Genomic DNA, 13,933 nt, shown 5'->3' on the forward strand with positions numbered 1-13,933 from the left:
TTTGAATGAGTCAAAATGTCCCTGTGGTTTTGATCTTGATTTATACTTTGGAAATAAATATATATATATATATATTTTATAAATAAAAAGGTCCCTTTGAGATCAACAGTTTTGCTTTGAGGTAAATTATAATTGATATATTTGAATAAGTGAGCAAAATAATCTAAAAATAATAATCTTTATATTGCAAACAAGAACATTAAAATTGAAAAATAAAAAAAGTGCAATCACGACTGTCATGTGAACCTGTTTTTGTCAATGTGTTGCAGTCTAATTCAATAATCCTTCGCTGCGTTATGCGCTCCAAAACTGTCTAAAAGAAAAATGTTATGGTGGTTCGTGACTCAAGGTGTTGCTGAGTCCAGGTGGTAAATCTGGATGTAAATCTGGAGCGGGCTGCTGAGCTGCTCTCGTTTTATTACTGCGGGACTGCAGACCACTCGACCTATTACTCAGCAAAAACAGCGTCAGGCGCACATGGAGGCTGTGCGCTGCAGCACGTTACTGATGCGCACGAAGTGGGACAGAAAACAGGGAGAGAGGGAGGGAGGGAGGGGGAGGACGACAGGTATGTTTGCAAACACACGAGAAAACTATAAAGAATAAATGAAGTAGGCCAGCGTTACAGCAGAGCCCAGATAAATGAAGACATTACGACATAAAGCGTCAGTTTGGGATCTACCTTGCTGTCAAGGACGCTGCTTCTCTCCTGGAGCGCGCTCACCTCCGCACTCAGCTCACCGGCGGAGGCTGAAGCTGAAGCTGGGGCATCCTCCTGGCTCTTCCCGTCCCGCTGCACTGAGCTCTCTGCTCCCATGGCGAACAATCACAAAGGTGAACTTCCCGAGAAAAAAAAAACACAAGCAACAAACCCTCCAAGGTGGCACGACTGTGGGCGAGCGAGAAATCCAAAGCGTCCGAATAACGAGCTCTACAGTGCAGCTCCGCCCCCGGGATGTCCTGGATCTGGAGTGATGTGAAGTGTGAGGACCAGCTAACTCTTTCAGGACGCCCCCACCTCCTCCACCTCCCTCCAGTATCACATGGGGCTCCGGTGCTCCGCGGCACGCCTTGCAGAGACAGTGCTGATGGAGGACAGAGAAGGGGAGGATTGATAAATATAATTTTTCATAGCTTGAAGCATCTTTTATGCGTTTATAATCATTTTTTAAATGTATTTGGTAGAGATTCTCTAATACTATACACTACTACAATAACAATAAAGTATTATGCATGAACTCAGTACAAGTTCAATAGCAATACTATGCACACATGATACAACAAAAATATGATAAAGTATTTCATAAACAGTTCTAGCTTTTTCATCTTTTTTAAAGGCTTTTTTTTTTTACATGTGATCTGAATATCTATAAGTTGTAGATACTTGGCCAAAACATGTCCATAGCAAATTTCAAGACTTTGAATCAAAGAATAATCTTTATTTATAGAGCACCTTTAATGCACAGAAATCAACTATACAATTAGCAGCAAAAACAAACAAACATGAAAAACACAGAAAACACATTTTTAAAACCATACATATTTACAGAAATAAAGGGAGGATATAAAAGTTGCTATACCTAAAAATGGTTATTGGCTATTTTTAAATGACAAGTTTTAATTTGTCGTTTCAAACTGATCAATTAAGTAACTGACAACTGTCCAATTTGGACCAATCAGAACAAATGTCGTGACATTTTTACTTATTATACTAAACATAGTGGGTTAAGAGTTAATTTGCAAAAAAACGAAAAAAAAAAAAAACGGGCAAAAAGGAATTCTTAAATGAATAAACCAACAATTTCAATTGATTTTCCCTTGACTGCACAACAAAAATATATGATTAAGCAAAATAAAATTAAAAAAATGGAATGTCTTACTGAAATAACTTAACAGCAGTTTGACTGATATTCTATATTATATGACTTGACTGCACCAAAAAAATTGCATCTGGGAAAAATGTACAATAAAACACTCTTAACAATGAGGACAGTTCATTTTTACTGAATATAAAAGGAGATACATCATGACTAATGTATACAGATAGAGTAAATAAAAAACACAAGAGTAGATTACAACTTTGAATGCACTCTTTTAGGTAAGCTCCTTGTATTCACCACTTCTATCATCCTCTCTCTCTCCTGCTCCATCTTTCTACTGCGGTTTACAAGGTTAAGTGACATCTGCTTCGACAAGCAAATACACTGCGGTCAAGTTCTGCATGTGCTGCATTTTTGTGGTAAAGTAGTGACACAGGTTCATGTTACAGAGAAATGAGCCAGATCCTACTGGTGATTCATGTAAACAAGACAAAAAACACAACAGTCCTGTGACTTTGTTTTCTTACTTGGATTTTTCTCTCTTATCTACATTGATGCTTAAAACGGTTTCTTTTATTTCAAGTTGCTCTGATCAGTAAATTCAATATCTCAAAGTAGCCCAAAAATGAAAATGTAACGTAGTTTTGGATATCTAATCACTGTAAACCTTTATGACATGGTTCAGTGTTTATTTCAGTGTGTGTGTGTGTGTGTGTGTGCATGTATGTGTGTGTGTGTGTGTGTGTGTGTGTGTGTGTGTGTGTGTGTGTGTGTCTGTGTGTTCCTCATAGGGAGATGATGTTTAGCTCTAAATGTTAATCACATGTTGAGCCATGTACCATTTTGTATGGAATTTTAAAAAGCACAAATTACAACCCTGAGTGCTCAAAGCCAAGTTCACACAGGTCTCGACTGAAGGTCCCTGCAGCTACACCAACATCAAAACTCAAACACACATAGTGCAACAACACAAACACTTTGAAAAGACAAAAACGCTGATAGTACATAAACTCTTGGAAATGTTTGAAAGGTGTTCAAAGACTACACTGAAGCAACTTGACCTGAAAGTAATTATCAAATACTCTTTTATTTATCCAGTTGGGTGAAAAAAGCAATCCTGAGATAGAATAAAAGCAGCATTCATTAATTTTATGGCCACTTATGCACTATACAGTCATTTTTAGCCACTGTTTGTGTGGAAAAGTTGCTTTAAGTCACAGAAATGGCAAACTGAGACTAAACTCTAAAACTGACTTTTATTCTTAAAGACTTGATGTCATGCTCTGACCTGGTAAAATAACTTGGACTGACATGACTCGGACTTGAGAGTTGGTTAAGGCTCTCACAAAGGGTGAGACAGCTTTTTCATGCACTGTACAATTTTGACATTTTGGGTTATTTTTACTTCCATAACACGTCGTATTTCATACTAATGGGAAGAGAGAATCCAAAAGGCACATTAAGGTGTTGATTTCATTCGACTTTGTTTATTTGTGTCTGTATATTTATCCGAAATTCACCAATGGTAAGCATTAGGTAGCGTCTCATTTACATATATAAACATACAATTAAAAAAAAATAATAGAGTGAAATAATTGTCTTGATGCAGCCTAAGTTATCAGCTGCAGACGTTTCATTGTGATATCTAGCTATTTGTTAAAGGTTTTATCCCATTCACTTGTAGTGCCTCCCCCAAAGCCCCTAAACACTTCACTTGAAAACAAAATAATTCTGAAATTAAAGTTTCTGACCTGGTAAAACCGGGGAACAATCAAAAATAGCCTAAATGTCACCATGTTTACATGTCGTCACACTGTTAAAATTATCGCCTTTGTCGTTTTTTGTCAAAATTGTTTTTTTGGCCTAAATCATCTCTTCATGATGCCGGCCACCTATGGTAAAATCGCCTACATCCTCAGTTGATCAGATCATGTGATTTTACCCTTTAAGGTAATTAATTCTTTGACAATTTGCCACATTCATAGGCATCAGATAAGAACCCAGCAAAGAAGAGCTAGAGGGAGATTGTTTAGTTATCAGTTTAGTTGATCAGTGTTTTATTGTTGACACTAATTGGTAACACTTTACTCTAAGGTGTCTACATAAGAGTGACATGAGCGTGTCATAAACATGACATGGGATGTGTCATGAACATTAATGACTCTTTGAAGTAACATTAATGCTCATGACACTTGTCATGTGTGACTCTTCACCTTCAAAATAAAGTGTTACCATATCTTGCTTAAGTCACAAAGGCATGTTCAAAAATTTGCCTAAGTCATTTATTTCTCTTAAGTTACATAATTTACACACAGTGTTATTACTATGCCAATAGCCATCCGTTGTTACATCCTTTTTGAGTGAAATGATCAATAAATGTCATATGTTACACTTTTGGTGAAGTTTTTTGTGTTTCCTGCAAAACTTGAAAAAATTAGTTAGGCGATTATTTTAACAGGGTGACGATGTCAAACTGTGTTTACAGGTGTTGGGAGAGCTGACTGCTTACACTAGCTACGTGGAAAAAAAACGTTGTATAAAATTTTTCGTGGCTCCAGAAAAAAATTCATAAGGTTTATAAACTGTCTGTTGTGTCTGAAGACGGAAGAAGGAGTATGGAAATAAAAAGGGTATTGGGGTGTGAAGTTAAAAGTAGAGGCCTTACCAGAGCTCTGTAGCTCCATCATGGCTAACGGTTGGAGGCTAGCTGCTACTGGCTACCTAGCAACACACCTGAATCTGCGACCGTCGTCGGTTGAAGTGCATTATGGGTAATGTAGGCGCAATGCTAGGTTGCTACTCCAAAGGCTTGAAATGGACTTGACTGAGGCCCATGACCAGTGAAAGTAGCCTACAAATAACACAGTTTAAAAATACTCCATTACATGTAAAAGTCCTAGTTAATCATTTTACCTGAGTGAACGTACTGAAGTAAAATCAGTAACATATTCCATTAGATTACTCAAATTAAGTAACATATTCCAAATATTTGGATTATTTTTAGAATATTTCAAAATGTTATTGCTATTTCTATTCCAAAAACACACACACACACACAGTGTCTTGATGGTCAAAATTACACTTAAATACGCTAATTGAGTTAATGTACGTAGCTACATCCCACCACTGCTTATTGCTCTTTCTAAGCATTAAGCATTTGTATTACAGTAAATAAAAAATACTGAACATTTCATTCTAACTGACAGACATTGTGGGTTATAGTCACAGTATTGCTCAAGTTAAAGATATCTACATATCTTGAGGTGTGTATTGGGGTCCTCCACATTTCTCAATTAATAATATGCAATTTCTCATAGTTTTGTACCATTAGTATTACCAATCTGTGCACGTAAATATGGAAAAACTAGAGCAGATAATAAACAAACAACACCTAAGATCCTTAATCCAAAGAAGTCCACTGAGGACCAACTAGATCTGGTAAAGGTAACTTAGTTAGTTGTGCTCTTTGCACTGAGTTTCAATAACTTGGCCCCTGAATTCACTACTTTGTCCTCATTTTAGCTTCAAACCACTAATTTGCATATCTCTCCAGGAACATTAGATAAAGCAAATTTCAAAGTTGTTATCTTATTTTGTTGATATATTAGATTCAAAGTTTTTTTACAGAAGGACATTGGGATGTCTCCTTTTATGATTTAAGAAATCACAAACAAGTAAAAAAAAACATGAAAAAAATATTTTTCTATTTGTTTTAGGAACAAAGTGTTCTATAAATCAGGGTATGAATGATATATAGGCAGACCCCTCTGTAAAAACCTTCAGAATATAGTTGAATGAAAGTGGAACTTTTGCAGGAGAGTGAGATATTTCTGTGATGACGAGGTTTAGACTACGTTCACGGTACTCGGGCTGCAATAGAACGTTAACTATAGTGAATTTCTGAGAAATCTACAGGTTCAAATGGATCAAATATAGTGATTAGTGCATGAAAAAAACAATGTTTTTGCCTGTAGTGTCCAAAACCATAAAATCCTAGAGTAGTTACAGGCTGCTTCTGTTGTTAAATTACAGAATAATTTCAAACACGTGTCTCGTTAGACAGGAAACCAAGACCGATAACCTCATTAGAGTTGTATGCAGATAAATGTGTTCGTCAATGACCTTCAGCATGGCAGGCCCATCAGCAGAAGTGCTGAGGTCACATGAAAGAGGAGGTGGAGGAGGAGTGGATGGAGTAAGATGGAGGGGAAGGAGATTCTCATTAAAGTGAAAGCTTTACCGGATACGTCTTCGCTCAATAAAACAGTAATGCAAGGGCACATTAAAGGCACAAAGCATGCTCGCACATTTACAGTAGGAACATTCACACACACTCGCTCTTTTTCACACTCGCTGTCTTGTTCAAAGGGAATTCACTCCAGGATTTTGTCCAAATACAACCGGCTTATTGTTTTCTGCTGAGCACAGACTTAAATTATTGATCAAAGTATATTTGGTAGCATAAAATTCTGCTTAAATGTGGGCTTTATGAGCTGATGGAGAAAAAAAAACGTGAGTAAGATTTTAGCACAAAATACAGATAAACTCTGAGACATTGACACGCAGGACCCTCAGTTGATACATGGACAGCACATGCTACAGTAAAATGGTGGGAAGTGTCATGTTTTTGACACCAGGCGAGCTGAAGAATGCGGCCCTGAGGGTTGATGGCTGGCCTGGGCACAGTGAGGGAGACACAGACACAGCAGGAGGGGGGGTGGCTCATTCATACTTTGTTACCAGCAGTGAATGCTCCAAAACAAGATGGTTAAAAAGGGCAGCCATTTATGCCATGACTACTGGACTGAATGTGACATGATGAAAAACAGACGCTACAAGACGTCACAGGCTTTCACTCAGGGAAACTGCAACGTAAAGACTAAACCTGCAATGCAAAAACAAATTGGTTTAATTTACGGTAAAATACTGGCAGCTGTGGTTACTAGAATTTCACTGTAAAAAATACAGTGAGTGGGTTTTCTCGATTATTTTTAATCTAAATATCAGCAAAAACTGTAAATTAGACAGAGAGAGTAGTAGAGTAGTGCCTTTATTTTTAGGGTAATTGTGTCCTTGTGACATTATGGTATTTCTCCTTTAATTTTACATGAAAAAAATGTGTTTTCTACAGTTTTAAAGTTTTGTACTATTCCTTGATTTACGTTAATTTAAATTGTCTACTACCGCGATATTACATTTTTAATTTCACCCCCTATTTATCATGCAGTTTGACGGTGGTTTACTATAATTTCTCGAAACATTTTTACAGTGTGGTTTTCTGAAATGGTGAGTCACAAATGTATTTTTCTGTTAATAACAATTTGTTTATCAATTACTCACTTTATTTTTTTTCCTCATTTTCTTTACAGAGAATCTTTAACAGAGAATCCAAAAACAGAGAAAAAAATGTATGTATTATGTATACATGTATTATGTATCTCACACAACTCGTACACTATAATCCAAGTTTCATCTATCAAATCATGTGCTCAGTATTTCCCACATTTCCCACAACAAATGCATTTAACTAAAAATCTTAGCATTTAAAACATTTCTTGTGGCACAATTTGTCTACTCAAACAGTTTATGTTGCGGTGTTTGAAATAGTAAGATTTTTTAGCAAAAATGAGTAGTGATCATAAGACTGGATAAATGAGACTTGGATGATATTACACAGCACGAGTTGTGTGAGAGTTTGTAAACAGACATTTTGATTATGTTAAAAGGGTCCCAATTTACTTCAATGTATTAATAATCTAGTTCATTTTGGGATTCATGGATCACAGTGAAGGCATGAGAGAAAAACAATCTTTTCTTTAAGAAAATCAAGGTTACATGGGGTGAGTAATTGAGATACAAATGATCATTTTATGGTTGAAATATTCCTTTCATCTGGTAGGGGGAATGTGGGTAGTATGAGACAATAAGGTTTTACAAAAATGTTGTTCTTCTCACCATTGATCCAAAGTGTCACCTGGTCACCCATGGCCAGTTTGAGGGCCCATTAAGTAGACAGTGGACAGTCCACACAGCAAACTACAGATTGTAGTTACATTAGGATTTTCCATATCCAGAAATGAACCTGCACTCTACTGGAATAGTACCTGGCCCAGGTTTTCTGTATGTCAAGTTGTGCACCATGTAAACAATACAAACAGGGCAAGGTTATAGAATAAAGCAGGACTCAGTTGATATTGGACATTTGTGGCGCAAACTTACGAGTAATTGAATGAAAAAAGGAAACAGTCACACGGTGAATCTGAGACTTTTGGGGCCCCTGGAGGTCTGAGGTGCAGGAGCAGCTGCCTGCTGTGCACTTGCTAATCCAGCCTTGGATTGTCTGATTTTGCAGCAACTCTTTTGAGTTCCACTCACACAGACAGACAGACATTGAACAGGACCTGTCCTTGGTACTGAAATTAGTCTATTAAATATAAGTGCTAAAAGACAAATGCTCAAAGAACCGGAGGCTTCAGCAGATGAAGTCAGGTGCTCAACATAAACAACTCCAACGTGACAAATCTGGGATTTTCCAGCACATTACAAAGCAGTGACGAAGTCCCCTCCTCATCGACACCAGGTCTTCAAATCTGTCATCAGCTCAAAACAAGAGGGTGCTCTCACACACACTCACACACAGTAAATATGCCGTTGCAGCACTACTGTATAAATGAGAGCGTTCCTGCAGCCTCGACTGTAGTTAAAGTGCCAGATCCTGCCTGGTGAACACAGAATAACAGACTTAGCAGGTGTGGAATGCCAGCTATGACAGACACACACATGTGCACACATGTACAGTATGTTGGCTCCATGTTGCAAACCCAAACACATCATAATGACAGATGCTGCACCCTGGGGTGCTGCGGGGGCCCCGACTGTTGGCTTTTAGGCACGCTTCCAACACCCCTGTAGGAGGAAAGCTGCACTCGGGTAGAAAAACAGAGGACTATGATGAAAACATGAAAGTTTAATATGAGATGGAGTGAGAGAGAAAGAGGAAGCTTTAGTTTTGTATTGGAGCATCTCAGTGGAGAACCACGGGACAACAGGAAGAGATCACATGTGTCCAAACAACAGATGGGTTGAGCCACAAGTCAACTGCTGGGTGTGAAAACACAAACACACAGATTATGGAGTTAATAAAAGGTTTATTTTAAAAGGCACACATGTTTGATCTGTGAGAAAAAAGATATTCAATTTGACTTTAGAGAATATTTGTTAGTTTCATAATGGTTACATAAAGTTTGGTTTAAATGTGGTACAATAAAACTTTAACAACAACTTTAGCTACACCAGTTCTTTCATTGTGATTTGGTCATGTAATCACGTCACTAAGTGACGGGTCAGGACACACACACACATACCAAACAAGATTTCAAGTTGGCCAGCTGTCAACGTGAGAGCAGAGTTACATTCAGCTGTCTGGTTGAAAACATGAGTGTGAAATGTAAAGAGGATCTATAGAGAATTTAAGACGATGTCCAATTATGGCAAAGAATACCTACAGACATTAGTTAAATAACCTTTGGAGAAAATAACAGAGGTGCTTGGCCTATATTCAATGAACTCCATAAAGAAACTAAACTGAGTAGTAGTTAATTAACACAAACCATGATCTTTTTTCTAACTTTAACCAAGTTTTTTTATTTTTCATGTTAACCATGTGTTTAAAACAGCAATCGTGCGACCGTTTTACAATGTAAATTAGAAATAGGCCTGTCACTATGATCACATTTTGCTGGATAATATATATTAACCTAGAACACCTGTGATAAACAATACTGTCTTTTTAAGACAAATTAATGCAACTTTGATAATAAAATAGCATAATGTTTGTGTGAAACGCTAACACGGAGAGCAGATGGGGAAGAATTAGTGCGGTCAGAGATGACTGAATTCAGCTTTAGTCGCTGTGAAAAAAACACCTAAACGCTGCTCTCACGTCATAGAATGTTCAGGAAAACGCTTCTGCTTTATGTAAACATGTTGGCTAAAATGCTGGTGACACTCATGTAAACAAACACGCATGTAAACACAGCGGACGATATCATACAACGTATGGACATGACCTGGGTAATGTTTGATGAGCTTGATAAGAGGATGCTGTAATTGTTGTGACAAGTCTACATAAACGGTCGTATTTTGTAACACATTATAAAAACCTTTCTGCACTTTCTGTTTTGTAAGATATCATACGAAAGGTTCATAAAGAAAGGTTGTGAGGATACATCAACTCTGCTAAAACAATTTAGATTTCAGACTTTCTAAACATTAAATGTAACACTTGAAAAATATCTCAAAGGTGTCTTTACAACTGATTAGTCAACTTGTGTAACAGAAGCTTTGACATTCAGAAGCATCCAGCAGATTAGAAGATACATAAACACCATAATGGCTTTTTGTGCGTAATAACAGTAATTTAGTTAATAAATACACAAGCCCCGCTTATAACAATAAAAAAAGCTTATAAGACATGTATAAAGGATTCAGCATCGTTTAAGACATTTGAGGTTTTTTGTAAAGAAAATTAGAAGTAAAACATAAAATTAAGAAATGGTTTAAAGACTCAAACTGACATACTCAGAAATAATCGTACAAAGAAGTGAAAAGCATAAACATACAGCATATACACAATATGGCTGTCAAAGGTAATCTTTGGCTTATCACACAGTGCAAATACAGCATCAAGCTATTGCTCCAGTAATGTTTTTTTTTCCTTTTCCGAGAACATGTCACAGTGATGTGGAGAGAGTTTGGGCTGCTGGGAAGTAAGAAAGGCATTTCCTGTTAGAGATGCAGGGCATGGATGTGTCTGATGGTGCAGGCGTGGAGCTGAGGACCCTGAGAACAGAGCAGGGAAAATGATTTTAATGTGTGTAAGTGAGAGTAGAGTGTAGCCTCGCAGACTGGAGCCTTGGCACTGAGTGAATGAGGTAGTAAACTAAAAACTCCAGGGAGGAAATAAAGTCCTGTTATAGAGACAATGGCTGCTTGTAAAATATTTATAATGCTCCTCGAGATGGCTGGAATGGTTTATTTTATGTTGATGTGCACGAGAGGATACCTGTGAGGATTTGTTTGATTGAAGTTTGCTCAGAAGAGCCCCGTGATCTCCTCTGTGACCGGGTCAAGGTCAATGTCGTAGAAACAGGGGCGGGTGGGCAGGCCGGGCATGGTGCTCATCTGAAGGAAACAACAGAAGAAGAAGTGGGGAAGGAATCAACTGGCAGGTAGGGAATATTAGGGCTGTATAATATGAGAAAATAAGCTCTAACGTTGTTTAATATCACAATAACGATATTTCTTGCGATAAATAAATCAGTATTAAAGTGTAATCAGTTCTGCCTTTCTGCTGCTTTCAGTATGCTGCTAAAATTTGCTTGTTGTATAAAAAAACTAAAGGTAATTAGCTCCAATGTTTTTCTATGGAACAAACTGAACATTGAACAGAAATTGCACCAAAGTAAAAAAAAAAAAGGAAAGAATGATAGACCTTGGCGGTCTAAAGCAGGGGTGGGCAATTCATTTTCCCAGAGGGCTACATGGGATACTGCAAAGGATGCAGTGGGCCGGACCAATGTGAACTCTGAACTAAATTCTACTCAATATTAATTTCACTGATCATGAAATGTAGTAAATTATATGGTTGTGCCTTACTTTGCACCCAGATTGTGTGCTTTTTAACTAGAAAAAGTGGAGTTGGAAATGCCCTTAATGCACTCGCACCATGCACTTTAGACCATCCACTCACTGAAGGCTGTTGAAATAGGGCCCAATCACTCTTAACGAGTGCTGAGATTCACTATTAACTCACAAGTAAACTGAAACAGAGCTTTTCAACATAGCTAAATGAATGCAAGAACAGCTGGTTCACAACAGGAGTTTCATAAAGTACAACATCAGTGACAACAGAATGAAATAAGATTACAATCTTGATAATAACTTAAACCTTATATTAAGGCCTTTACAACAACACAGCTGTCCCACACCGAAACACCGTCCACTCAGACTTTGTATTAAACTTTGTGTAAATGAGACCGAGTAAAATCAACCCCTCCTCCAGGTTCAATGACTATAATCTGGACTCATTTAACTCCAGGCAGACAGATGATCAATGTGTTGACAACCTACACTTTAGCGGTGATGAATTTGACCGTAGACAATAGCAGCTTTGTTCTCACTGTCGCCAAAATATAGATAACAAAAGACTGCCTCACAGATATGAGACGAAGTTAAAGAGCTTTACACAGAGTCACAGCGGTAATACTGACTACCGCTGTGATGAATCGAGATCACTGCCAGAAGAAGAGGGTATGGAGAAACCACGGGATTTACGAGAATCTCATTGAGGTTCATCTCATAAATACCTAAAAGAATCCGCATTTTATATCTGAAATAGTTAAAGATCTCAACAGGTAAACTAACAAACTACATATTGTACATCGTTTGTAATTGTGAGTCCTGATGTTTCATTTCTTATTATGAACCTATTTTCTGCAAATCGAGTTTTAGCCGGTAACAGTCTTTGTATTATATTTTCATCAAATTTAATTTCAGCCTGTAATTATTTTGTTTGTATTTTTTTGAGTTATAGTGACCTGGTGAGGTTTCTCTATAAGCCCACCCCGGGTTTCTGACCTCTCCAGCACACAGTTTTTTTTTTCCTTCCATGTGATAGATACATTTGTTGTGTTTATTGTTTGTATTTTGAATGATTGTGTGCAAATAAATCAAATCAAATTTCAGAGACCAGAAACTATAGATATTGGGGGACATGAGGCTAGTTAATGTGACCTAATAAAAAAATCAATATTTACTTATCATATAATACGTTAAAAAAAAAAAAAAGAATAAAAAACTGCAACGTCTCAAAAACAAATTTGAGGTCCTTTATCGACATTCTGCCCTTTTTGGAAATATAATATACATTTTCTAACAAATAGTTACACAACATTTATTCACAACTAATTTAAGTGTTAAGTTGTATTCAGACAGATTCGATAAGAAGACAGTAAAAAAAAGGCGGCAGTGAAATTCCTCCTAATGAAATTTGTGACGTAAACAGATTGGAGGATGTGAATGGAGGCTGACACACACACAGTCAACAAGACCACATATGAGCAGCGTGTGTGTTGTTAACAGTGTAATTAAATTATTTTTTCATTTGGTTTAGGTGCCAAAACTAATCTGATTCATAACATTTCAAATCACACGTGGTAGATAAAAAAGAAGGAACTGGTTCGCACGACACAACTGATCCAAGGCAACAACTTTCCTCTCCCAAAACTTCACATCGTCCCATCCGAGCTGAAAAGTAAATTATCTCGCTCATTAGACAGGGAGCGACATTCTTTGCGTGCCTCCTTCCTTTCTTTTGACCCAGGGCCAGTTTTATGGGCCCATTAGCGGGAATGAGACAGGAGGAAGTCACCAGCCAATTTCCTGTCTGAGGAAACGAAGGGACCAAATGAGGAGTGCATGCTTACATAATCAGACAGAGCGGACGGTAACTGCTCGCTCCCATCTGATGTCAACAGTAACTGCTGTTACGCGACTGCTCTGACCATCAATATGCTCTTTAACCACAGATGACTCAGACTATGAGCAGCTTTAAAGGAATTCAATAACAATACATCACTTTTTATTCTAATGGACGCATTAAGAACAAAAGCGGCGGAGAGATGATGTCATTCCTCCTTTTAGTTGTGACATCACAGTGTCCGAACATTAATGCATGATGTCATTAATGAACTGCTCAGAAGGAGAAGCCATTACAGGAATTTAAATTAACTTTAATTTTCTTATCATAGACCGTGTTTGGTGACTCACAGTTTAGGTGAGTCATGGATCAACATGAAACTCTCCTTGTTGAATCAAAACTTTTGATCATTATTAATATAACAAGAATTATTTACCAAAGTATTCCTAAATTGGCATATTTACTATCCCTGTATGTCTAGAAAAACATAAAAAGGCACTTTTTTCACTACAAAAAGTTACATAACATTTATTCACAATAAATGTAAAATGCTGGGGCACTGGAAACTGTCTACCTCTGCAATATTGAAGTGTGTGTTTGTTATAATGCATGTAAAAACACTGTTAGAATGACA

General features: G+C 37.3%; 2 protein-coding genes across 2 annotated transcripts in view; both read right to left on the bottom strand.

Annotated features, from left to right (window-relative positions):
* Positions 1 to 980, bottom strand: part of akap12b (A kinase (PRKA) anchor protein 12b) — a 56,606-nt gene extending 55,626 nt beyond the window's left edge. Inside the window, exon 1 of the mRNA XM_059356195.1 lies at positions 683 to 980. Within this exon, the coding sequence (XP_059212178.1) occupies positions 683 to 817 (135 nt within the window). The 5' untranslated portion in view covers positions 818 to 980. The remainder of the gene's footprint in view (positions 1 to 682) is intronic.
* A 7,968-nt stretch (positions 981 to 8,948) lies between these two features.
* The window catches only part of mthfd1l (methylenetetrahydrofolate dehydrogenase (NADP+ dependent) 1 like), a 51,382-nt gene continuing 46,397 nt past the window's right edge, over positions 8,949 to 13,933 (bottom strand). Inside the window, exons 27-28 of the mRNA XM_059356802.1 lie at positions 10,885 to 11,003; positions 8,949 to 10,661 (exon numbers count right to left, since the gene is read on the bottom strand). Of these exons, the coding sequence (XP_059212785.1) occupies positions 10,914 to 11,003 (90 nt within the window). The 3' untranslated portion in view covers positions 8,949 to 10,661; positions 10,885 to 10,913. The remainder of the gene's footprint in view (positions 10,662 to 10,884; positions 11,004 to 13,933) is intronic.

The sequence above is a fragment of the Centropristis striata genome, chromosome 18, assembly GCF_030273125.1.
Source record: "Centropristis striata isolate RG_2023a ecotype Rhode Island chromosome 18, C.striata_1.0, whole genome shotgun sequence".
Lineage (NCBI taxonomy): Eukaryota > Metazoa > Chordata > Actinopteri > Perciformes > Serranidae > Centropristis > Centropristis striata.